The sequence below is a fragment of the Canis aureus genome, chromosome 5 (assembly GCF_053574225.1).
Source record: "Canis aureus isolate CA01 chromosome 5, VMU_Caureus_v.1.0, whole genome shotgun sequence".
Taxonomy (NCBI): Eukaryota; Metazoa; Chordata; class Mammalia; order Carnivora; family Canidae; genus Canis; species Canis aureus.
Window position 1 is genome coordinate 9,956,393 of NC_135615.1, and position 25,058 is coordinate 9,981,450.

A 25,058-nucleotide genomic window follows, 5' to 3' on the forward strand; every position below is an offset into this window, starting at 1 on the left:
GTCCGGTTTCTGCCGTGAAATCTGTTACCAAACTTCATAATATGGACAACGCGTGACCCTCCACTCCTAGGGAGATTGCGTCCAGTGGTCGTAGCTCACTGGTGCCCCCTCGCGGTGGCCAAGCCACCTCGCATTTTGTCGCCTTGGGTAAGAGGCCTGCCCTGAGCCAGGCCGACTCCATCTCCCGGGGTGGGTGCCTAACCTCCTGGGTTGGAAGGCATATATTTCTTAGATTTCATTCAAACTCCTTTCATACTCTTTGTCCTTTGTTTCAGGCCAAAGAACTACCGACTTTAAAGGATAATGATTTCATTAATGAGGGTCAAAAGATTTATATTGATGACAACAACAAAAAGGTGTTCCTGGAAAAACTGAAGAAAGATGTTGAGGTAAGAAAAGTCAAGGTAAAGGGCAGTCCCATCGTAGAAATGTCTCCACTCTTGGTCTTTAGAAGCTTCTTCAACCATCTGCTTAAATCTGCAACCGAGGCAAAAAATACATACTGTACATGATGAACATCAGATCGAAACAGGTGCATCCTTCTAGATGATCTGGTTCAGGAAAGAAGTGTGCTGGTTCAGCAGCTCCTTCCTTTAGATGATGGACCAAGGAAGGCGCCTGCCGTCGCCTGCCAGGCGTCCCCACCCTCAGGTTCCCACGTTCTTGGTCAGAGAGGAGCCTGTGTGGTGGCAGCCTGCTCTCACTGCCGCAGCCGGAGGGAGGGTACCTGTCACACAGCAAAACATTTCAAAAAACAAATGTTGAGTAACTATTTGAATGTGGGGTTTTCTTCATCTAAACCACATCTCGCTGTGAGTAAAGACCGCCCCGGTCACCTGGTGCTTTCACATTTCCACCAGCCTCTGTGAAAGTAGTGTCATTAGGCCCACCAAACCTTCCCCCTCGTGGGAACAGCACAAAGGCAGCTCGTGACCCCGGCATCACAGGAGGTGACTGTGACACGTAAAATATTGTGTGAAAATGGGCTTTTCGTCTCTCATGAGGGAGGGTGTTTGTGGGGGGGGTTTTGGGGAGTGTTATTTTGTTTAAGAATTAAAATATACTTACCCCTATCCTTTTGTTGATTTTAAAGGCATCACAGTTCTCTTGTCGGACATCCTTTTATAAAGAGTCCTTTAAAAATTAATTCAAGGAAAAAAAGATTTTCTTGAGATTTGTTAGGTTTACATGACTATGCAAAGGAAATCCTAATGTAGACAGTTACTAAACAAAGTTTTTCTGAGCTGTTACTTTCAGTCATATGCACGTGTGAATGTGGTATACTTTTTTTTAATTTTTATTTTTTTACTTTGAAATACAGTCGTCCCCCCCTCTGCCGTCCCCCACCCATACACACACCAGTACAACTCTCTACTCAGAGAGAGGCCCTAGTGGACAGTTTACTTCTTGATGTCATTAAACAAAAGCAACTAAAATGGCTCAACCAGAGAATGAGTGTCTTGCGTTCGACTGTATCCCCCAATAGGGCAGAGCAGGTTTACAATTCCCTTTATAGAGTTCTGACATCCCTTCCATTGTAAGACACCCAGGCTGATCGAGTGAGTTCGTAATTGTTTTTTAGGTCATGAACTATTTTCATAAAAAATGTTTACTTATTTTTTTAACCTCCTTGGTGTATATACTTCAGTTAGAACCTAAATATTGTTTCTTTGTGAAGGATTCAAGCGTCTGCTTACAAAGGGAAGTTGAAGAAAGTGTTTGCTTTTATCGTTTACAATTTTTTTCTCCAGTCTTTCATTAATAAATGGTTATTTTTCCACTGTTGCCAGTGGTTACTATTACAGTCTTTATTGGTTAAACATTAGTTAAACATTTCCCATACTTCAGTGTCAACTTGATCTAAGTGATAAGTACTCTAGGTAGACGTCCTCACTTTCGGTTTTTTATTCATCAATCAGCAAATCTTTGATCCTAGAATAAGACCATTTGAGCAATTATGGTAAATATCCTTTAGGGTTATGTGCTCTCTGCCAAAAAAAAATTATTTTTTATTTTATTTTGTTTTTGTTTCCATCCTTTTTTCTGTTGGCTATGTATCACTGGGATATTTAGACTCCAGACATAATGTAACTGAAGCAGTACACATTTACAGTTGAATTACATGAGGATCCTCTCAGCCCTTTTGTTGTCTCTAATAATGTCCTTGATTAGAGGATTTGGATAGTTTAATCCCATGCAGGGCTCTCGCACTTAGCTGTTTTGTTGAAATGGAAGCAGGGCATAAAGCATTCTTTCATTAAAAAAAAAAATCTCAATGGCTGATAAAAATATCTTTAGTTTTGAAATTCATGCAGAAGCATCATTAAATTTTTAAGCAGGTAATTATGGTGAAGTAGCTTGACATCTGATCTTGATAAATGAGACTAGAATTTAATCTAGTTTTGTTTTTTCATTAACACTCTGCTTTCTAATTCAGCTGACTGGCCTGTTAGTTTGAGAATAGTTTTTTGGTTTGGGGTGGGGGATGGGGGCAGGGACAACTCTGTTTTTTACTTGATGCTTAAGATAAAAGAGGAGTCTATTACAGCCCAAGAGGTAATCTGTTTTTATAGCAAAAAAAGAAAATAACTGTCATGAGAATCTAGCTGCTTTTTTTTTTCCTGCAACTGAAATCCTGCTCTGTTCATATACCCTGAAAATATTTCAGTTCAGAAAGCTTTGCACATAACTACGTATTGGTGAACCCGTTTCTCCAAAAGACCGTGCTCTGTGGAGAGTGAAAATCACTTTGGCCTGGCCTGCGTGTGGCCGGCTCCGACCAATGACAGTGGATGGTGGAGAGGCGGCATGATCTCCTCTCATGGGCTCAGGCTGGGAGCCCAGGGGTGCCTGGGAGCACCCTTACTGCAGGGCATCTCAACTGTCGTGTTACTGGGTGTGCGGGAAGGAGAAGGTGGGCCACTGACATTGACCGAGCCACGAGTAGAGCCCGAACTCCTCCTGTGCAGTCATTCTCTCTTCCCTTGTAACAACTCCTGAGGATGCGGGCCGTCACCCCCTCTATGGATGAGAACACTGAGCCCGGAGACTCTATGCAGGTTGCTCAGACACACACAGCTACTAAGTCCAGGCTGGGATTTGAGGCTGGCAGAGGCCACATTTCCAAACTGCTCTGATATAAAACACAAACCGAAAATGTCTGCGAGAACACAGTTGAGACTTTGTTTCCCAATAAACGCTCCAGAGGAGGATTATTAAAACTTTTAACAAGTGACACAAAATAGCTGTTAAATAGGGCTGGCTGGAGTTTGAATTCTGCATTGCAGATGTGTTAATTCAGTCGAAGCAATGTGTTAATAAAGTTAGCAAATAAAGTGAGTTTAAATGTTGAGAAGGAGTTTATTAATAGTGCTCTTACCACATAGTTCTCTAGAAGGGCTCGTGGCGGGGCTCATTAGAGGTCTCAGAGAAGATTCGAGCTCAAAGATTTGGCATAAAGAGGAATTAATTATGAAGGAATCAGATTAGGTGGGATGTTTTGAGGGAAAAAGAAGCCGACCAAAGGTCTGGCAAATAATTATTAAGAAGCTGGAAAGGAGGAAAGGCAAAGAAGGGTCTAAGGATTTTAAAGATTTAAAAATGGTCATGCTTTGAAATCTTACGTACTTAAAAAAAAAAAATCAATAAATTGGAGCCAGAAGCTTAAAAGGATGAACAGAAAACGGAGCAAATATGTATTAAGTTCCTCAAAGTCAGCAGCAGGCAAACCCCAGCAGTGAGCCCCTCCTTCCCCCTCCTTCCCCCTCCTCTCCCTCCTCCCCTCCCTCCTCGCCCCTCCCCTCCATGTGGAATCTTCCAGGCCACAGTAGTTTTGTGATACCCAGCAGGAATTTTCTCTAACAAGAATCTTGGGTTTATTGCCACATTTCATTCCATTCCACTTCAGAAGAGAATTAAAATTAAGTTTGTGAAGATAAGAGCTGGTGAATCTACGGGCCTTTTCCATTTCTCCTATGGGCCTACCTGACTTGAACATGTCGACGTGTTCAAAGTGGGGGTTTGATGAGAAAGGCCTTCCACTGTAATAACAACACGGGCAATTACAAAACAGCCTCCATTGTCACCTGCGAGGCGCTGTCTTCATTGCCAAAGCTGGATTTTCTCTCTCTCTCCTCTGTCCACCCCACTGTGAGCTCAGCGGTATTATCCCATTTTATAGGTTCGATAACTGAGGTAAACTCATTGTGAAGGCACAGAGCTAAGAAGTGAGAGAAAGAAGATTTAATCTCCTATCTGATTCCCAAACCCATTCTCTTTTGATTTTAAAGATTATCTGGTACTTTACTTAAGGAACTCACAGGGTCACCCTTACCAGCAAACCCATGCTCTTAACCACTGTGCTGTCCTTGGTCTTGCATCTCCCCCTCAGTGTCATAGATCTGAAAACTTACAATGTCATAGCCACTGGGGGCTGCAGTTGGGTTCCGGGACCTTGGGTGGGTCAGAACAGCTTCTTAGCCAGGGATGCACTGTACCAGTCACCGATGGTTTCATTTGGTGTTTTGGGTACAGAGCCTCCTTACTGGGCAAGGAGCCCGGTGTGACTGCAGAGCTGCGGCCGAGAAAGGGCCTAGCATTGTGAGCAGCACCGACGCAAGAGGGGCCACTCAGGCCCGCAGACCCCCCACCGAGTAAGGCAGTCCATCCCCGGCTGTCATCCTGGCCCGGCTGACCTTTGCAGGTTCATGGCGGGCAGCCCCTCACTTTTATAGTAAAGCACACACTTGAAGGCATGTTTGAAAGCCAGCCATGTGGGGATCCCTGGGTGGCGCAGCGGTTTAGCGCCTGCCTTTGGCCCAGGGCGTGATCCTGGAGACCCGGGATCGAATCCCACATCGGGCTCCTGGTGCATGGAGCCTGCTTCTCCCTCTGCCTATGTCTCTGCCTCTCTCTCTGTGTGACTATCATAAATAAATAAAAATTTTTAAAAAAAGGAAAAAAAAAAAAAAAGAAAGCCAGCCATGTGAAGGTCGAACAGTAGACTTACATGTCACAGAGATAGTCCGTTCTGCAGAGACGCAGGGTAAAGGTCTCCTTTTGCTTCTAGGAGCTGCTGCCTCTGCCTTTGGTCTCAAACTAAGGGTTTCCTTATTGCTTTGTTCTATGTTGTTACTTGGCTGGGATGCTTATCTCTTCGAGAAAGGCGTTAGGGAAATTAGGGTCCTCATTCACTTGTTCAGTGCACGGCAAGACCTACCATCACTTCCTGGCAGTCAGGAATGCAGCGAGGGCAGAAACAGCCCGAGTCCCTGCCCTCATGGGCTGCCATGCTCGGGGAAGACACGTCTACTCAGATAATCTCACGAGATAAAAGTGCACCTAAGCCGAGCATCAGTAGGGAAAAGTGTGCTGGTCCATCCATCCGTGCCCGCGCTTTGGGGATATGGCCAAGGCAGGAATCCGGAAAGGCTTCCGTAAGCAGGTGTCTCCGCAGCTGAGATCTGGAGGATCTGAGTGGGAGGCAACTGGGTGCGGGTGAGAGGGTGAGAGGGCCAGAAGGTGGCCTGGAACAGGGTCAGGACAGCCCAAGGAGTAACAGGCCGAACTGTCCTGGCCCACTGGGCCATGTTCGAGTTTGCTTCTGCCTGCAAGACGTGGGAGACCATCGAAAGGCCTTAAGTGGGGGCAGGGCAAGATCACACTTGCATTTTGAAAAGCTCTTCCCTTCGCAGGGGACTGGGGGGCAGTAGGCATAGCATCGATCGTTACCACTTCCCTGGGAAAAGCAGGGATGGAGAGTAGGGGGTCTTTGCCCTGCCACCCATGAAGCAGAACAGGACCTGGCCTGGCCAAGCCCCCACCCGCCTTATAGCCACAACACACACACACACACACACACACACACGGGGCCTCTGCGGGGAGATGTTGCCACCTGGGAACCAGTGTCTGCAGCTGAGCCCAGACCTCTAGAGGGTGTCCAGGATGGGCAAAGGGGGCAGGCCAGATGGATTCTAGAAAGAGGGGTCGGGGCAGGCACTGTGCAGTGGGGGGAGGGCAGGGGCAATGCAGGAAACAAAGGAGGTACTGGCCCTGTTCTCGGGAGCTACAGGCCGAGCTCGGCCCCAGGCACAGCCTCCCGGGACCCAAGGCCACTCGTCATACCTGCTGGGGGTGAGAGGCTATGACTGGGTGTTTCTGATGTGGTGTTTCCGAATCACTAGGCCCCCGGGGCGTTCTGAAGGGGGAAGAAAGCAGGCTTTGTGATGAAGTCTGTTGTTGGCACGCTGGTGGCGGATACCCTCGCAGAGACCCGCAGTCCTAGTAACTGGGAGGCCCTCCTCCTCAGAAACCATTGGATTTGATTGACTCATTTTTTCCCTACCAGCGTTGCAAAGAGCAGGACTTGGGAAAAGCTGCCTTAATGCAGTTTCCAGAAGCAGAGTAATGCAGTATAAAGACCAAGAGCTTTGAACCTAGGCTCCGGAATTCACTACTTCTTAGCTTTGATTCCTTGGGCAAGCTCTTTTAATCTTCCTCAGCCTGCTGGCTGCCTGTGCGGGATCGGGATGCCTGTCGGGCCAGGCCAGCTGTCTCCGTACAGCAGGGTGCACCGTGCTCCCCAAATCCATGGGCTCATGTGGAGCCCACCAGGTACCCAAGACCCGGCTACATGGCCGGGTGGCTGGCTCTGTGTTGGTAAAAGATTCAAGTACTTCACGGTATTGTCACTCCCTCAAGAGGGGGAAGGTTGCCCACACAGATGAGTTCCTGGCCATATGCACCCTGACTGACACCCAGCAGTGCCAGGGGGGTATGGGAGGATGAGCAGTCTACGGCCACAGGCTAAGGGAGGTGGAAGTGGAAAGTTTTCTGTGATTACTTTAAAAGAGGAGTTTGGGAGAGCCCATGGGAGGAGGAACAGCTTCCTCTGTCTCTGGGGCTCAGAAAATTGATTGAAGGCATGAGAATCAGTGCTCTGTTTTGTTATTGGCTTTTTTCTTTTTTTTTAACTAGAATAAGGAACATCTTTATTTCTTTGCCCAGCCTGACTGAGGTATAGTTGACCAGCATATTATTATAAGATATTCAGTGTATACACAGTGATGATCTGATGGATGTATCCATTGTGAAAGGATTTCCCCCTCAAGTTATGAACACAACCATCACCTCACATATTTACCTTTTTTGTTTTTCTTCTGGTGAGAACATTTCAGTTCTACTCTCTTAGCAAGTTTCAATTATCCAATACAGCGTTACCAACTATAGTCACCATGTTATGTATTAGGTCCTTCATCTGATAGCTATAGGCTTGTACCCTTTTACCAACTCTCCCTATTTCTCCCACCCCCCTCAGCCCTTGGCAGCCACTGAGTTCAAATCACACACACACGTGAGATCACACAGTATATATCTTTCCCTGTCTGGCTTATTTCACTTAGCATAACACCCTCCAGGTTCATCCATGTTGTCAAAATGACAGCATTTCTTTTTTAAGGCTTAACATTCCACTGTGTGTGTGTGTGTGTGTGTGTACACATTTTCTTGATCCATTGACAGACACTTAGCTTGTTTCCCTGCCTTGGCTATGATGAATCATGCTGCAGTGAACAGGGGAATATAGAGGTCTCTTCAAGATGATGATTTTGTTTCCTCTGGCTAGATACCAGGACTGAGATTGCCGGATGGATCATAGGGCAGCTGTATTTTTAATTCCTTGAGAACCCTCCATACTATTCTCTACAGGGGCTGCCCCAGTTTGCATTCCCACCGACGGCGCAGGAGGTTCTCTCTTCTCTACATCCTCACAAACACTTGTTATCTTGTCTTCATGATACTAGCCATCCTGACAGGTGTGGGTGACATCTCATTGTGGTTTTGATCGGCCCTTCTCTGACAATGGGTGATGTTGAGCATCTCTGTGTGCCTGTTGGCCATTCAGCACTCTTTTTTGTGAAAGGGTTTGCATGCATCAATTTCTAAGTTTGAGCTTTCTCCTACCTTGCTTACATATCTAAACAAAGGTTTGCGTGATTTTTTTTCCCGCTGAGCTTAAATGAGGAGTCAGTCTGGGCCCCGGGGGACTGATGGTGGGCAGACAAGGAAATGGGGGCTGAGGAGGAGGAGAGCAGGCAAGAGGAGGCCTGGGCTAGTGAGGACCTGAGCAGGGGCAGGTCCTCTCCTTGTCTTTAAGGGAGCCCGACTCTCTCAGCTCGGAAACCTAGCTGCTTCCTAATAGGCTCTGGAGAAAATAATGACTCCACAGGTCTTCATTTTCAGCCAGAACTTCAAGACCTATGGTTTCATATGCTTGCCATTTCCTCAATTCAGCCCGAGTCACCCAAGGCCCACCAGCTGCCCCGCATCCCTGAGCGAGGGTGGCACCAATCTTCCAAGAGTCGGGGTCACACGTCTTCCTGGGCCACGAGCCCAGGGTCAGAGCAGTCCTCGCCGGGCCGAGCCAGCCGCTGGGGAGCAGGGAGTGCTTTAGCTTTAGCCAGCAGATGGCCTGCCACGTGGTGTCCTCCGTAACACCAGCCACGCTTTAACTGATCGATAAATTTATCGATCAATAAATTGAAATGAGCGATTGCTTCAGATCAGGTGTCTGGGTATCTCTAGGAAGAGTCCTGACCTGAGAATCCAAGCAGAACCCGGCCGGCAGGAGTAGGCTAACCCGAAGAGCTGGGTCTCACCGAGGTGGAGCCGGGGAAGGAGGAGGGGGAATCCTGGGCCCGGGCTGCTTCATGGGAAGCGAACCACCTTCAGAGTCTCTGGTCCTCCCGCTTCCATCCTCAGGAAACCGGAGCAGGACAGGACTGCGTTATTCACCAGAGCGTTGACACAGGCATTTGCTGGTTGATTGGGACATTTGGGCTTTTACTTACTTGTGATGGACAGCATAATAATCTCCTCTCGGCCCAGTGTGCTGAATTTCAAAGTGCTTTCACAAGAGACTCTGCTGGAAGCTACTTGGGAGGTCCTTGGTTTTCCCCATCAGCCAGTCTTAATTGTTGGGAGAACAGCTCTCCTCCCTCCTTCTTGCCAGTCATGCTCTCTGCTCTCTGGTGTAATCCAAGCTCTGTGTGATCAATGCATGCCTCTCAGCGTCCAGCTTTGCGTTTCAGGGAAAATAATACTAGTACACGGCCAGCCTGAAGTGGGGGGCTACATGTTTGGCCAGAGAGCAGCCCGGGACTGAGAGAGCCTCGTCTCTGCTGCCTTCACTCGCAGTGTGCCCCATGCATTTCCCTGAGCTTGTCCTCTTCAAATCTGGGGTGTTAAGGCCTAACTGACCCTGTTGCCTCCCATCCCCAGTTTCTTGCCCAGTTAAAGCTCATGGACTACAGCCTACTGGTGGGAATCCACGATGTGGAGAGAGCCGAACAGGAAGAGGTGGAGTGTGAAGAGAATGACGGGGAAGAGGAGGGTGAGAGCGATGGCACCCACCCCGTCGGGACCCCTCCAGACAGTCCCGGGAACACGCTGAACAGCTCCCCGCCCTTGGCTCCTGGGGAGTTTGATCCGAACATTGACGTTTATGGAATTAAATGCCATGAAAGTAAGCACAGTTATCATCAACTCTTTTTATCTGTGAAATGGTTTGATTTTTTGCAGTTTACTGCCAGTAATTGTAATCCCAGTTCAAAGTGTGCTGCCCTCCGAGATTATTCTCCAGAGCCTCAATAATTGATTCAGGGGCAAGAGTGTATTAAAAGTAACTGTAATCTCTGGTTTTGGAACATAATGTCATAAGGTCCTTGAATTTGGTGATATTGAGGGAATAGAGCAAAGCCACAAACTATTTTATATATACAACACACATGTGCACACACTTACGTAAATGTAGATAACATATAGAAGAAAAACTTTTAAAAAGATTTTATTTATTTATTCATGACAGAGAGAGACAGAGACATACGCAGAGGGAGAAGCAGGCTCCCTGCAGGGAGCCCAGTGCGGGACTCAGTCCCAGGACCTCCCCGGTCACAACCTGAGCCAAAGGCAGGCATTCAACCACTAAGCCACCCAGAAGAAATGTTAAAAAAAACTTTTCTTAGCCATCTCTTTTGTGGCTCTAGTATGTAGCCCCTCTGAACCTCACTCGGATACCCTGCAAGGGTGGGTGTTTCATCACTACCAGCCCTTTCCTTTTTCAGGAGCGCCGCAGCTGGCCCAGGGAGTGGGATGAGAATGTCTGATTTGCTGTTGTGTCTTCTGCTGAGCTGCACCCCCTGCCCCACCTGCATTAAAGGGTCTGTGGCTCTCTTTAGAGTGAGCTAATCTTAATCCTCAAAATCTGTATAACTATTTCAAGGAGGATTGCCTTCTACATCCTTAACTACTTATACATGAGAAAACCAAAATAATTTAGAGAGATGATAAATTCAGGCCTTTTGGTTTTTGAGTAATAAAAATGGTAGGTCATCATTGTTTAAAAAAAAATCTCATGTACCATATCATCCAAGTGAGTTTGAGTTGTGTTTTTTATTTTGCTCACCAAAGTTTTCAACACAGAAATTTATAGTCTAATGTACTTTTCTTATTGTTTATAATTAAAGCAGCATTATATTTTTGGAAGTACATAGAAGACCGATCTTATAGATGACACATGCCTTTGTCCAGTTCTGATGCTAGACTCAATGAGAATTATGAAGGGTCATATGTACAAGCATGCCTCAAAGATACTGTGGGTTCACTTCTGGACTATCACAGTAAAGTGGAATGAATTTTTTGGTTTCCCAGTACATAAAAAATTTATGTGTACACTATACTATATAGTCTATTAAGTGTGCAATAGCATTGTCTTAAACAATTAAAAAAAATACACATATCTTATTTTAAAAATACTTTATTGCTGAAATTTACTAACCATCTGAACTTTTTTTTTTTTAAGATTTTATTTATTTATTCATGAGAGACACAGAGAGAGAGAGAGGCAGAGACAGGCAGAGAGAAGCAGACTCCATGCAGGGAGCCCGATGTGGGACTCGATCCGGGGTCTCCAGGATCACACCCTGGGCTGAAGGCGGCGCTAAACCGCTGAGCCACGCGGGCTGCCCACCATCTGAACTTTCAGTGAGTTGTAATCACTGATCACAGATCACCATAAAAATATAATAATGAAAAAGTTGAAAACATTGCCAGAATGTGAGAGACACAAAGTGAGCAAACGCTGTTGGAAAAATGGTGCTGACAGACTTGCTTGATGCAAGGTGGCCACATACCTTCAGTTTGTAAAGAAGGCAGTATCTGCAAAGCACAATGAAACTGTAATGGGAGAAAGGGATGAAGGACCATAATTACCCCTACTTCTTGTATTTTAAGAATAGCATTTTTCTTTACACCAAAGCAATACATAATCATTAAGGAAAATGCACATTAACAAAAAAATGAAAAGAATCTTGCCCTTGGACCTTTACTGGTAGTATTCTGGGGTTATACTTTTTTTTTTTTTTTTTTTTTTGCCTTTTAAATAGAGAGAGAATTCAGAACAGAGAATTAAGCTATTTAACAGGGATACGCAGGAGTTATGTGGACTTTTTTTCGCAAATTACTATTTTATTTTTAATCACTTTTTTTTTATTCGAGGCTAGCTGACGCAGTTACATTAGTTTCAGGTGTAGAACATACTGACTAGACAAGTTTATATGTGATGCTGTGCTCACCACAAGTGTGGCTACCATCTGTCCACAGCATTGTTGCCACATCCCTGCCTACATTCCTTATGCTATGCCTTTTTCCTCCTGTGACTTACTCATTCTGTAACTGGAAGCCTTGTATTCCCCAACCCCCCTCACCCATTTTGCTTCTCTCCTCATCCCATAAACACAGAAGAGGGCATAAAAAATGTGTTGTTGTTGTTGTTTTTTTCCTTAGAATGTGTTTGAACTTCAGTGTACAGGGCCTTTGTTTTCAGACTCTTCCAATCCCTGTCCTGAACCCTGCACCCTCCAGGGCACGCTTCTCCAGGGGGTGGCATTTGTCCCACATTCACTGCTCTCATCCCTTTACAGACTCTCCCAGGAAAGAGGTGTACTTTATGGCCATTATTGACATTTTGACTCATTATGATGCAAAAAAGAAAGCAGCCCACGCGGCAAAAACCGTTAAGCATGGCGTAAGTATCTCCACTCTGTTTCCTTCTCTGCTCCTGGGCCCCTGATGCTGTCTGTGGTGCGGGGACCAGCTCTGGTTGTCTTCTTGCCACCAAGCTGTCCAGAGGCCCTCAGTGGATCTTGTTCGCTTGGGGGGTCGAGTTTGGAGTGTGAAATATAGAGTCAGCAAATGCCAACAGCTAATGTAGCCCTCCCTAAACTTTGAGCAAGTCGCTTAAACTCAGCAGCTAGTCGTCTTTCGACACACTGGGGACACTGACAGACACATGCGTCTCTAGAATATTGTACAAATTCGTTTCTGTTGGGAAAATGCTTCAAAGATAAAAGCAAAGACAGCTAAGTGTTTTAACATGAATTCTCAAAACTGACATGTTCAGAACTGAAGCGCAATCCTATGCTTCAGACACTTCCCGAATATGCAGTATTATTTTTTTGTGCAGTGAATTGTATTTTTTCTATTATAGAAATCTTTTGGGTGCAAGATCTAAGTTTAATAACATGAATTCTTCACCTTTATTGTGCTTGTTCTGAATTATCACTATTCTAGGCACATGTTGACTTGTTGAATTGCCCATGACAAGCCTGTGAAGGGTGCTAGTGTATCCCTGTTTATCAGTTGAAAAAAACTGAGGGAGAAAGCCCAGGTCTAGAAGGTGGTAGAAATGGGACTGCTCCCCAGAACCAAGCCCAGCCCCCCATTCCATGCTAGTCCCATCCCCCTCCCCTACCAGCAGATCCCACCTGCCTGGCTGAACTTCACCAGTTGTGAATATCCATTATGCTTGTATCGTAGAGACTTGTTTTGGCTTTCCAGGTGTTGCTAAAAAAGCCAGAGACCCCATCCCATAGAGATGAACTTGGACCTTGCCTTGTTCACACTGGAAGGAGAGGTGCCTCTTCAGTAGTGTGTACAACCAAGCAAGACACACTGGAACCCCAACCTCTATTCGAGATCCCTTTTCTGTATTTTTAAAATCAAACATGAATGCTGTCCTCCCAGCAAGGGAAGGAACCAGCCTAAAACCATATTCAATTTTCCAAAGACACAGTTACATCAGTAGCCACTATTTATGGTATTCCTACTGTGTGCAAAGCAGGGACTAACACCTCAGGCAACCCACAAGTGTTGGAAATCCTGTATGAGTAAGAGAGGAGGGCACCGCTAGCTCTCACCCAGCCGCTGGCGTCGCAACCTTCAGAGTAGCATTTGTTAAAATGTGTGCATGCCCGATGCACATCCCCTTTCCCTGATCCGAGTCCAGTTCCAGAGGCAGGAGTTGGGGGGTGGTAGGTGGGAATGGTTCTCTAAAAGGCTCTGTAGTACTTCTGATGCTCCCCTCTGATTAAGAACCGTGGGTATACAGGAAGGACAGAACTGGGTCCAAATCCCCATGATCCTTACATTAGCTCTCCTGGTCGTGTAACCTTGAGAAAACACTTTGGAGCTTGTGGGCCCTAGCTGGTGAAGGGGACCCGCCACCTTGCCAATAGGGTTTGCAGAGAATGTGTGAGGCCAACAAGCCAACTGGGGGGAGACACTCTGTGCTGTCCCTTCCCTAAGTGCCCCAAAATGCCACACACCACGTGCAGCTACACGTTGGCCGGAGCATGGCTCCTCATTCGTCTCCACCGTCAGACACCAGCTCAGCTCCAACACATGCCACATGGCCTAAAACTGGGCTTTCTGCAGGAGCCACACATTCCGCTTAGCAAAGGATGTTGTGTTGAGCTGCCACTGGCACCTCTTCTCTGCCTTCAAGGCCTGGGCTCCTCCGTGGAGATCCCAGGGGCCCCGGCCAAGCTTGGAAATCACAGGTTCCCCGGTGAGTCTGGGTCTAAAAATAACACCTGGTGACTTAGTAAAACTGGTCTTGGCCTTGGCAGCTCAGGAAACCGGCAGTAACTATATACCTTGAGTCTGGTCGCCAGTGCTGCCTCTCGTAATAGGAAATCCCCCACTGAGCACCCCCTCCTTGCTCCAAGCAGGTCTCTGTGCAGGGGAACAGTGGCACCCCTGTGCCCATGCTGAGTGAAGCCGGCCCCTGGCCCTCTGGGGGAGGTGCCGTCAGCAGCCTGATGTGTCTCTCACCTGGCCGTTGTGCCAGCTGACACGGGCCCTACTGCCGCTGCCCTCACCCTCTCTAGAGCACTCAACCACTTGCCTGGATCCTGAAGAAGAAACACCATCCTATGTCATTGTCACTGGGATTTTCCTTTAGCCAAATGTTGCTATTAAGGTATCTCCAATGTGCTCTCCTGAAAAACAGAAATGTTGTTTGGCATGGCTTCTGAACGTAGGCCGCACAGAGTCCACTGTGCGATAGGAAAATCCCAAACATGGCTAGGTCACTTTTTTTTAAGTCGCTGCAGTCACAGTGTGATCACAGCATCTGTCATTACTCTGAGTCTTCGCCTCATCTTCACAGAGATTCCTGAGAACCTTGATTATTCAGACACAATGTCCAAAATATTTTATGCTTTAAAAACAGAGGCAGAGATTGAAAAATGATCAGCTTTGTATTTAGCTGCGATTGGAAATTGCTACAGATACTAAGTAGTAATTGTATCGATATTCTCCTCCTTGACATCTGCCTAGGCTGGTGCAGAGATCTCGACCGTGAACCCAGAACAGTATTCAAAGCGCTTTTTGGACTTTATTGGCCACATCTTGACGTAACCTCCCACATGGCCTTGGACGGACATGAGCCCGGGAAGGAGAGAGAGGTGGCTTCGGTGTAGGAAACATGAAGACCAAACTCAGTGAAGCACACCTCCTCGTTTACATCTTCAGGCCAAGATGACTGATTTGGAGGCTACTCGCTTTAACAGCTACCTGATATTTCCCAGCATCGTTCTAGCTATTTCTGACACGTGTGTGTGCCGCGCACGTGTGTGTGTCTGTGCGTGCGTGCGCACGCGCGTATGCGTGTGTCTTAAAAATTAATTAATGAAAGCCGATCAGCTTCAGTCAGAGTGCGTTTGGGCAACAAGCCTCTGATTCCTGCTGTGGATGGATGGACGGATGGATGAGCACATGCGGGGGGAGGGGGTGAAGGAAATGCATGTCAGACCAACCATGTTGGCGTCACGCAATAAACTGTGGATCAGTTTATTTTCTGGAGTCGAAAGATGTGATAGTATTCATAATAATAATGAAGATAATAATAATGATGATAATAATGATGGTGATTAAAAGAAAAAGACTTACTGCGAATGTTACATTTCTACCCCGCACGCGGACACTCCTTAATAGTTGTACCCCGAGCCCCCGGCACTGCACACAGAGGAGTGCTGGCATCTCCAGCATGCCCCGGTTCGGGGTTCTGTCCGCATCACAGTGTTGGGACCCCAGCGTCCGGGGACGAATGCCCCTCCTCCAGCAAGAAGCTGATGCCCCTAGTGACTCTTGTCTGTACATTCTCACCTCAGTAAGTATGTCCAGGAAAACTGCTTAATTCTCTTTTCTTGCCTGGAGCTTCTTCACTGTTACACTCTTATGTTGCAATATAGGAATTAATGCTACAAAATAAAAATAAAGCTTACCTGAAAAGTGCATAGTTTTGGGCAATGTTATCTACATCTCCTACTGTGGGAAGGTGAGCGAAGCATTAGAACTCTGAATTCTCTTTGTTAACGATGGCAAATCTGAATTCTAAGATGTTTCTGTTTCACCATTGGTTAAACAGTGGTATTTTGTTATGAATTATCCCTTGAACTGAAACCCTCAATTTTACTGTTTACATTATTAGGAAAACAGGGATATTTTTGAATCTAAAAATTTAATGTACAGCATGTGATTTTTGAAGTTTACATGTAAAGTCATTTTACAGTGTAGGTGAAATAATGTTTGTCATATTTTGAAATGTATCCTGCAGTCCTGTTTTTGGGTGAATGTTTTATTCAAAGTACATGGTAGGCAGCCTTCTACAATAAAAGGAAAAGGGTTGTTTTGTTTCTTCCAGATGTACATTTATCAACCTGATGATTTTTTAAAAACATGTTTAACCCAAATCTGGTTATGTAAGCTCATTGCCCTAAACTGTGCTGATTGTGTTTTTAATCAGTTTATAAATTTCCAACATCGATCATGTATTTACCAACTTTCTGGCATTTTCTGAAAGGCGTCAAGCTAAAATATTAGACTTGCTTAGAGTAGGTTATCAACTTATACACTGTGCTAAAGCTGTGCCTTTGAAATTCTTTGTTTAAAACATGAGATGATTTTTGTAGGCAGTTTCAGAAAAGAAAAAAAAAAAAAAAAACTACCCTTCAGTGATTACTTATAACTCAACAAATACCCCCTGCCGTACTGCCTCTTCCAAGAACTTTACTTCAGGGCTTATCAAGACTGCGATAATGCCCACTGTTGCGTTGGTTTACTTCGGAAAACATGAGGTGATAGCAAATCAGGATCTCTGGAAGCCAGCGGCAACACCATTCTACCACGAGTTACTGACCACCCAGGTTTGTTAGCCATAGTAGATGATGTTACTGCCACTGTGACGTGGTTGTCCAAATCTGTATTTTATGCATTTAAAATTAGTTAAGACTGTGATTTGCCCACACACACACACACACACACACACACACACACACCATTCATTCTGGCATCAAGTCAGTTTCAGTGCTGAAGTTCAACTGTGGTTTCTTTGACTCAAGACTACAAAAGTGAGACCCTGAAGTAAAGATAAGGTACACATACATTATTTGAGTAACTACTTTGTGGCCAGTCTCTGTATGCTTTTAGAAGTTTACAAAATGCTTTATTTTTATCTGTAACAGTCTCTGTCATTCAGTTCTGTCGATAAACTATTTGGACAGAGTAAGGAAGTTTGCCTTGTATCTCCTAGTGCTAACAATACACTCCAGTCATGAGCCAGGCTTTACAAAATAAAGCACTTTGATGACTCACAAGGTGGATCCTTCATTCCTCTCTCTCGATTGTGTTTCTCTGTGGCAAATAAATTTTAAGTACTCGGTACTAAGACTACCTTTAGCTGCTCCTTGAAGAAGGCAAGGTGAAATTGAATCTTTTCATTCTCAGGAGCTTTGCCTTCAACCTGTGAATTCTTTGATTAGTAAAGAATAGAAACTTCCACACCAAAATGGACTTGCTGCAAGACGGACAGGCAGAGAAAAGAAATCTCTCCAGTGACTACCCTGTGAAGTATATTGTTTTATTTTTAATTTTTACCAACCACAGTTCTGTGTCAGCATCTCTTGAAACTTTATTGGACTACCACTGATGGATGGAAGGCTTTCTTAGTGCATTCTACTGTCCTTGGTGCCAGGTTAGCAAACATGGTCAGTTTGGCTAGAGCACTTGTTTTGAAAATGCATAGCTGTTCTAATGCAATTGATGTAAGAGGGAATGATCTGAGCATAATGTACTTTCCCTGTTTACTTCTGTACACCTCGGTCCATCAGGAACAGTAGATGAACACAGAAAACTGCACCTAGCTGAACTGCGTTGCACAGGAATACATAAGACACACACCGCCTCAAACAGCACTGGCTCCTCCACTGCTGCCCTTGTGGGCAGTCACACCAGTCTGTAACCCGAGCTAGAACTTTCCATCTGACTTCCCGTCGCTCCTTCCTCTACTTTTCGGCAGTCCCAGAGATGCAGTCCTTCCAAGGCCTGCCAGCCCAGGCACCCTTCGGGTCCTTTTCAAGATAACCTGCCACATTGATTGTGGTATTTCTATATTTCGTGACCACCTAGCAACACTTAAAACTGTACTACAGCTTTTATTAGGTTCCTCCTTTTTTTTTTAACTGTATCAGTGATGAAAGGTGTTTGGGTGCTGTGCCCCTTAGTCCCACTATTCCCGTGAGCTCTGTTTCATTGCGCACACAGCAGTGATTTAATTTCCTAGACTGAATTCACATTGGTCCCAGAAAAATGGTTATTGCTAATTCATAGAAGGACAAAGGCTGATGTGAAGCATTAATCCTTGATTCAACGCTTTCAGAAATAAGTGATTACGGGTTGAATGCAAAGAGACTAAGTTGTGGATAATGAAGTGGTAATGTATAAAATGGATATAATGCAGTGGTACAGTGAACAGAAGGCCATGCCAAGAGATGGAACATGGAATTAAACCTAGGAGTTCTTAAAAATCAGTGGACTCTGCAAGCCCCAGCCACCATGTACACGGACTGTTTAATTAGTACAAAGTCAGCAGTCATGGTCTATACTGTACATAAAAGCCTTCTTCCAGTTCTCAAAATAACACTCCCCTTCTCTTCCTTCCTCATCTTCTCAAACAGCATTTTATTCAGCTCCAGCCACATTATCTGGAGCTGCTATGTTAAAAATATCAAAGTGATTCTCCCTAAAAGGCAGAAACACACTGCAGGCCATGCAAATTGGATCCCCATCCACAGGAGTGACTTGCACAGCAGCATTCACTCAGGCCCCTGATCACACACTGACTGAACTGCTTTCTTTACACGGCTGGCATGTCAAGGGGGCACTCCTGGCAAAGTGGCCCCAAAGACCAGGGAAGCATCTCTGGAAAAGTAGAGTTGATAAGTTACTTAGAGCGATTATTGAAAGTTCTTTGATAAAAAGAAGCCCCTAAAGAGTACAGAGGGGTACCTCTTCATCCGAACTGAATGCCCTTCAGAAGGTTTAGTCCTGTTTTTGTGATTCAGTGAAAATCCTGCCAAAGGGCAGTTAAATGCCATAGTCTGTAATTTTCTCTCACTCTTAAACACTTGTGTTTAGTTTAACTTCTTAAAAGAAGGGACAAGAGGTTAGGATTTCTCAGAATCCAGTGTGACAAGAATCCCACACTTCTCGCTGAAAGAGGTGTCACAGATAAGGAAAGTTTGGCCCCCAGAAGGTAAGTGATTCGTCTCAGGTCACGTGACAGTTCGCAGCAAAGCCAGGGCTGGCCCCCTGTGGCAGCTCAGGATTGAAGGTTGAAGGCTTGAACCAGGACCTCGGACCCTCTGGGGACTCCCAAGACCTCACCACCACCCTTCCTTCGTGAGCGCTCCTCTCTCCCTAAGCCCTTCAGCTGTGTTTTGAGAGCTGGCATGAAGCCTCCTGGATTTTATAACAAATGTTCTACACAGTCCATTTTATGAGATTTTTAATCTGTATTATTCCATTGCTATCATTTTCTCTTAGTCCAACAGCTTTTTCTGTCAATTGACTTTTTAAATCAAAGGGTCTCACTTCTGATGAATGGCTGGTTTGGAAAACACTGTCTTAAGTGGCTACTCCCTCCGCCTAAATGAATCACTGGTTTTAAATACTTTTTGTAATATGCTTCTTTCTCTGTCTCTGCCTCTCCTCACCTCCCTTTTCTATACTTAAAACATACAAACAAGGTAGCTTCCTACTGATTAGAGCAGCAGTCGGCAACCACAGCCTGAGGGCCAAATCCAGCCTCCCATGTGATTTTTGTAAATAAAGTTTTACTGAAACAGCTACACCCATTTGCATATTTTCTACTGCTGCTTTCAAGCCACAGTGGCCAAAAGAGTAGTTGTGACTGAGACCAGAAAGCCTAAAACATTTACTCTAGCCCTTTTCAGAGAAAACTTGCTGACCCCTGAAATAGAGCCTCATTTTGGTACCACGAAGTGGTTTCTGCAAAACCACGGACTTCAGCTACAATTGCTCTATTATCCACAGAGATCTTCCTCTTTACCTAGAGTTGTTGAGATTTCTTTCATTCTTTTACTAAAGTTGTTGCAACTTCTTCACTGCCCTCAGTTTTTACTGAAGTTATTAGTGCCTTGTGAGTTTGTTTTGGAGTGAATCACTATGGTCATCTTACATTACCATCACAGTCACCAGTGAAGTTGACTATCTAAGAAATCCATTTACAGAAGGGGCATAACTTTCAGTCATTCGGTCACTTTGTTAAAGTCCTATAAAAACAGATGACTGAGTTCTTCAACATGTGACATTTTAACAATTTTAATATACTCATATACACTTTAAAAACTTTTTTTGGCCTCAAAGAGTATTAGTTAAGGATTCTGTGGCATCTAATATGTGCTATTTTACCAAAGATGATAATACTAAAATAGAATAATTTGGTGGGACTGTGTTTACCTAATGTTTCTCCCCCTACAAGCTTCCTGGTAGTCTAGGGGTGAAGAGCTCATTAGCCTGTGGATTCTGTGCCTTAGATGGCATCCGATATTTTCCCCCAAAATTCCAGAAGGGAACTTCTTTCTGCTTTGTCTGTGCTTACACATCTCCAAACCAAAGTTTGACCAGGCAAAACGAGGGAGTTTTCCATTCAAATTCTGAGAATAGAGCTCGTCCTTCTACCCTACTCTACTCCTACATTCTGTCCAGATTGTAAGGTTGATTTACTGAAAATTAACAGCTTTTTCTAAGTTTCTAAAAATAAGTAAATAGTCACAGAATGAATAGACTGTGTGATTGCAATGAATGCAGACACACTACAGGGCGTGCAAAGCAGATGATCTTCATACTGTGAAGCACAAGGCTCCCAAAACCAAACAGTGAATGTTTAACTATGAAGCCTACATTTGTTTCTTTTAGTATTTTCCTACATGGCTTAGGAATTTAGCTTTTAATTAAACAAAATGTCATAAATACAGCACTGCCTCTTTTTGCCAAAAATAAGCAGCAGCAAAAATACTAAAATATACAAATAAACTGTATGTATTGATCACAGCTCTAGTGGACCAAACAGACTAAGGGACATTTGGGGTTTGCTGACTGGAAACATATCCATTGTTCCCATGTAGGGAGGAGTGGGATATATGTGCCATGGATGGACTGGTGCTCTCTCTAGATGATGTTAGACATCAGGGTGATAAAATTTAATTTTGACAAAATTTGTCCAAAAAAAACTTAGCGGTCTGTGTTGTGCTTTTACAGTTTCTAAAGCATTTTCCTCCACATCTGTTTCACTTAAATCTCATATACATGGTTTCATTTTTACTATTCTCCTTTCACAGTTGAGAAGCCCAAGGCTCAGACAGGTTGATCAATTCTCGGAGGTAAGTTAAGTCACAGGGCCAAGTCTTCACCCAGCTGGTCTAGGTGCTCTTTACACTGCAGTAAGTGTTCTTTGCACTATATCACATCACTCATTAAGTTTCCCAAAATATCGCAGGTCCCTAATTTGCTCCCTTTTAATGCATATGGAGTCAAACTGACACTGTAACTTGGAACTACATGGGATTTAGACAGGCATGGTTGGCTTGGTTTCCCCAGAGACCCCATGGAAATATTCAGTCAAACACTAGTCTTGGTGTTGCTGGGAAGCTAGTTTGTAGATGCAATTCAAGTCTATGATCACTTTATGTTGACTAAGAAAGATTCATGTAGATGATCTGGGTGGGCCTGATTCAGTGAGGCCTTACGAGCAGGACTGGGGTTTTCCAGAAGAAGAAATTCTACCTATGGACAGCAGCTCAGCTTCATGCCTGAGAGTTCCAGCCCACCCTTCCCAACAGCCTGCCCTGTGTTTTTTCAACTTAACCTACTAAGCCCTCACAATCACATAAACCAATGCCTTGCAATAAATCACTTAATATATAGCTTTTGCTGGTTGTGTTTTTCTGGCAGAACCCTGACTCATACATATCTTCTAGATCTTTTTCAGTAACACGGGGAAAGCGAATGGTGGAACAAAACCCTCTGCAAATCCACTTCTCCATGAAAGTAATCAGAACACTAGCAACAATTGTTGTCATCATTTTTTTCAGAACTCTGGATATTAGCCAAAACCTTGCAGCAAGCAATCTGAGGAACTTTCATTCAAGAAAACAACTGGATCTTGGGAAGAAGTGAACTTCTCGTATTTTCTCTTATCCTATTTCCAGATAAACAAAAACAGAAAATTTGTCACTGGCAGACCCTCCTCCCTACATAAACAAACGAAGTCCTTCAAGCTGAAATGAGGCTGATGTCAGCAAGATAGTGGAGTTGGAAGCCCTGGACCCTCCTTCCCCCAACAAACACAGCAATTCAGCAACACTTCAGTCTCTTCATGAGAAATCCAGAAACGAACTGAAAGGCTCCTGCACCTGAGAGAACACAAAACCGGACTCACTAAAGTCAGCAAGGAGGTTCAGGACACCTGGAGTCCCTGCACCCAGCTGAGCACCACACGAACAGGAAGAGCGTCCCTGAAGAAAGGAAGAGGCTGGTTTATACATCCAGCACCCCCTTTTCCAAGAGGTCTCCCCAGAACACTGGCTTTTATCTTGCCAGTCTTGGAGCTCTGACAGCTCTGTCACCGTTAGCTGCCTGGAGAAAAACAGACACAGCAGCTCGGGCTGGTAGATGCCGTCGACCCTCCCCCTGCCCGGTACAGAGTGAGTGGATGGAAAATCCCTGTCAGTTGTCAGCTGCCCCTAGGGAGGAAAAGAGTTTATTTTTATGGCCACCACCCCAATTTCTCCAGGGCCGCCCAAAGAGCCAGCAACAGTCTAACCCATTTTGAATCTCTTGACTGGTTGGCACAGTCTGGTTGCCTGGGGGAGAACAGAGATGGTGGTTTGAACTGATGCGTACCATAGCACCCCTCACCCCCGACACCCCTGCAAAGAGCAGGAGACAAAAATGACAGCCACCTGCCTCTCCCTGAGGAGGGAAAGACTTGATGGAGGTCCCCACAATCTCTAACTGGGCTGAATGACTAGGCTCGTCTGTACAAAGTCAGTCCATGAAGCAGGAGAGGTGCCTGCTTTGCCTAATGCATGAATAACCACAGAGTCAAGGACAATGAACAATCAGGAAAAGATGTTCCAAACAAAGGAACAAGACTTCTATCCAGAATTCATAAAGAACTGTTACAACTCGATAATAAGAGACAAATTTTAGAATGAGGAGCAAATTTGAATAGGTGTTTCTCCAAGGAAGATACACAAATGGTTAATAAGTACATGGAAAGATGCTCAACATCTTCAGTGATTAGGGAAAATGCAAATGAAAGCCATAAAGCACATGATGTCCCCTAGGCTAGCTATCATCAAAAAGGCAGAAGATAGCAAATACTGGAGAAGATATGGAGGAACTGGAAGCTCAGTTGGGGTGGAAATGTAAAATGGTATGAACACAGTCTGGCAATATCTCACCGGTTCAACAATTACACTCCTAGTATATACCCAAGAGAAGGGCTGTATTCCTTCCGGATGCCCTAGGGGAAAATCCATTCTCTTGCCTTCTCTGGCATCTACAGTTTGCCTATATTATGGGCTTGTGGCTCCTTCTCTCATTTTTAAAGCCAAGAGTGTAGTATTTTCAAATTTCTCTCTCCAACTCTGCTTCTGCCATCACATCTCCTTTTTGATCAAATTAGCTGGTGGTCTATTTTTAACATCTTTTCCGAGAAACAGAATTTTGATTAATGGATTTCATCTACTATTTTTCTGTTTCCAATCTCCTTAATTTCTGCATTTACCTCTGCTATCTTTGTGTATTTTCTTTTGGCTTTATTGTTCTTTCTTCTAGATTTTTAAATTAGGGATCTAATTCATTTATTTTCAATTTTTAATATTATTTGACAGAGGTGTCTAGGGCTACAAAGTTTTTAATGATCACTGCTTCTTACATAGAGACATTTTAAATATGTAACTATATAAAAGTTATATATGTATATTCTTGATTTATAGCCTTTCATTATCACTTTTCAGAAAGTGTGTAATTTTTGTGTATATTTCCCTTATAACCCAAGAGTCGTTTAATAGAAATTTAAAAAAATTTCCAGGTGGAAGTGTTCTTTTGTTTTTAGTTTTGTTTTTCATTTCTAACTTCACTGTATTGCGTTCAGAAACTATTAGTAATATTTCACTTTGATGAAACCTGCTAGTGATTTCTCTGTGCCCTAATATATGATCCCTTTTCAGGAATGTTCACATGGTCTTTAAGAGAAGGTATATTCTCTACTACCAGGGAGCAGTGTTTGATACACAGCCAAAGGTTCCTAAGGCCAAGAGTGCACAAGTCACTCTAGTGATGGTGTGTGTGGGGTCCTCGATACCTGCATGCCCCAGTTTTTGTTTCTTTGTTCAAGATTATAGTCACTCTGCAGCAGCCAGGAGCATCACTGCCATCTAAAGTGGCATCCTTAAGGGGGGGCACGTGGGTGGCTCTGTGGTTGAGCGTCTGCCTTTGGCTCAAGGTATGACCCCAGGGTCCTGGGATCCAGTCCTGCATCCAGCTCCCCACAGGGAGCCTGCTTCTCCCTCTGCCTGTGTCTCTGCCTCCCTCTGTGTGTCTCTCGGGAATAAATAAATACATAATAAATATTTTAAAAATAAATAGGATGGCATACTTGAGAATTCCTTCCCTTAAAGGGACAGTTGTCTACCCTCCGCCAACTAAGGCTCTGTGTGCACGTGCGTATGGGCGCATGTGTTCTAATCTCTCCACCTGCACAGCTGTCTCCGCAAAGAACCCATTTACATTAATGCCATTGCCCTTGAAATATCTGAAATCTTATTTCTTTAAAAAAAAAAAAAAAATTGTGGGGCAGCCCGTGTGGCTTAGCGGTTTAGCGCCGCCTTCAGCCCAGGGTGTGATCCTGGAGTCGCGGGATCGAGGCCTACGTCGGGCTCCCTGCATGGAGCCTGTCTCACCTTCTGCCTGTATCTCTGCCTCTCTCTCTCTCTCTCTGTGTCTCTCATGAATAAATAAGTAAAATCTTAAAAAAAAAAAAAAAAAAAATTGTGTAGATCACATGCCCGTGACTTCTCCACTTCACCCTAGAGTTACTCTGCTGTCAAATCAGTATCAAAGTTTTCACTCACCTCATTGGGATGACCTACAGATGGAATTTTCTTGTAGTCTTTAACATCATCCACCTGGCCAGTCTCCATGACCTGACTCCCCACCCCCCCACACCCCCCCAGTCATGGACGAACACCACACCGGGAAATGCCCGTTCGCCGGGGATCCTCGGCGCCCTTGAGGCGGCTCCGGCCCAGCAACCGGCAGCGCGTCCTGGCCGCCATCTTGACTGCTGACCCTTG

The 25,058-nt window shown here is 44.8% G+C and overlaps 1 protein-coding gene and 1 long non-coding RNA gene across 2 annotated transcripts in view; one reads left to right on the forward strand and one right to left on the reverse strand.

The window, feature by feature from the left end:
* The window catches only part of PIP4K2A (phosphatidylinositol-5-phosphate 4-kinase type 2 alpha), a 178,405-nt gene extending 161,414 nt beyond the window's left edge, over positions 1 to 16,991 (forward strand). Inside the window, exons 7-10 of the mRNA XM_077896832.1 lie at positions 276 to 389; positions 9,277 to 9,520; positions 11,976 to 12,079; positions 14,674 to 16,991. Coding sequence (XP_077752958.1) covers positions 276 to 389; positions 9,277 to 9,520; positions 11,976 to 12,079; positions 14,674 to 14,754 — 543 coding nt within the window. The 3' untranslated portion in view covers positions 14,755 to 16,991. The remainder of the gene's footprint in view (positions 1 to 275; positions 390 to 9,276; positions 9,521 to 11,975; positions 12,080 to 14,673) is intronic.
* On the reverse strand, positions 308 to 25,050 carry LOC144313676 (uncharacterized). The gene is made up of 4 exons (XR_013379302.1): positions 24,837 to 25,050; positions 14,240 to 14,333; positions 1,069 to 1,134; positions 308 to 727 (listed from the first exon to the last, which is right to left on the reverse strand). It is a non-coding gene; the product is annotated as an uncharacterized LOC144313676 (long non-coding RNA).
* Between the last annotated feature and the right edge of the window lie 8 nt (positions 25,051 to 25,058).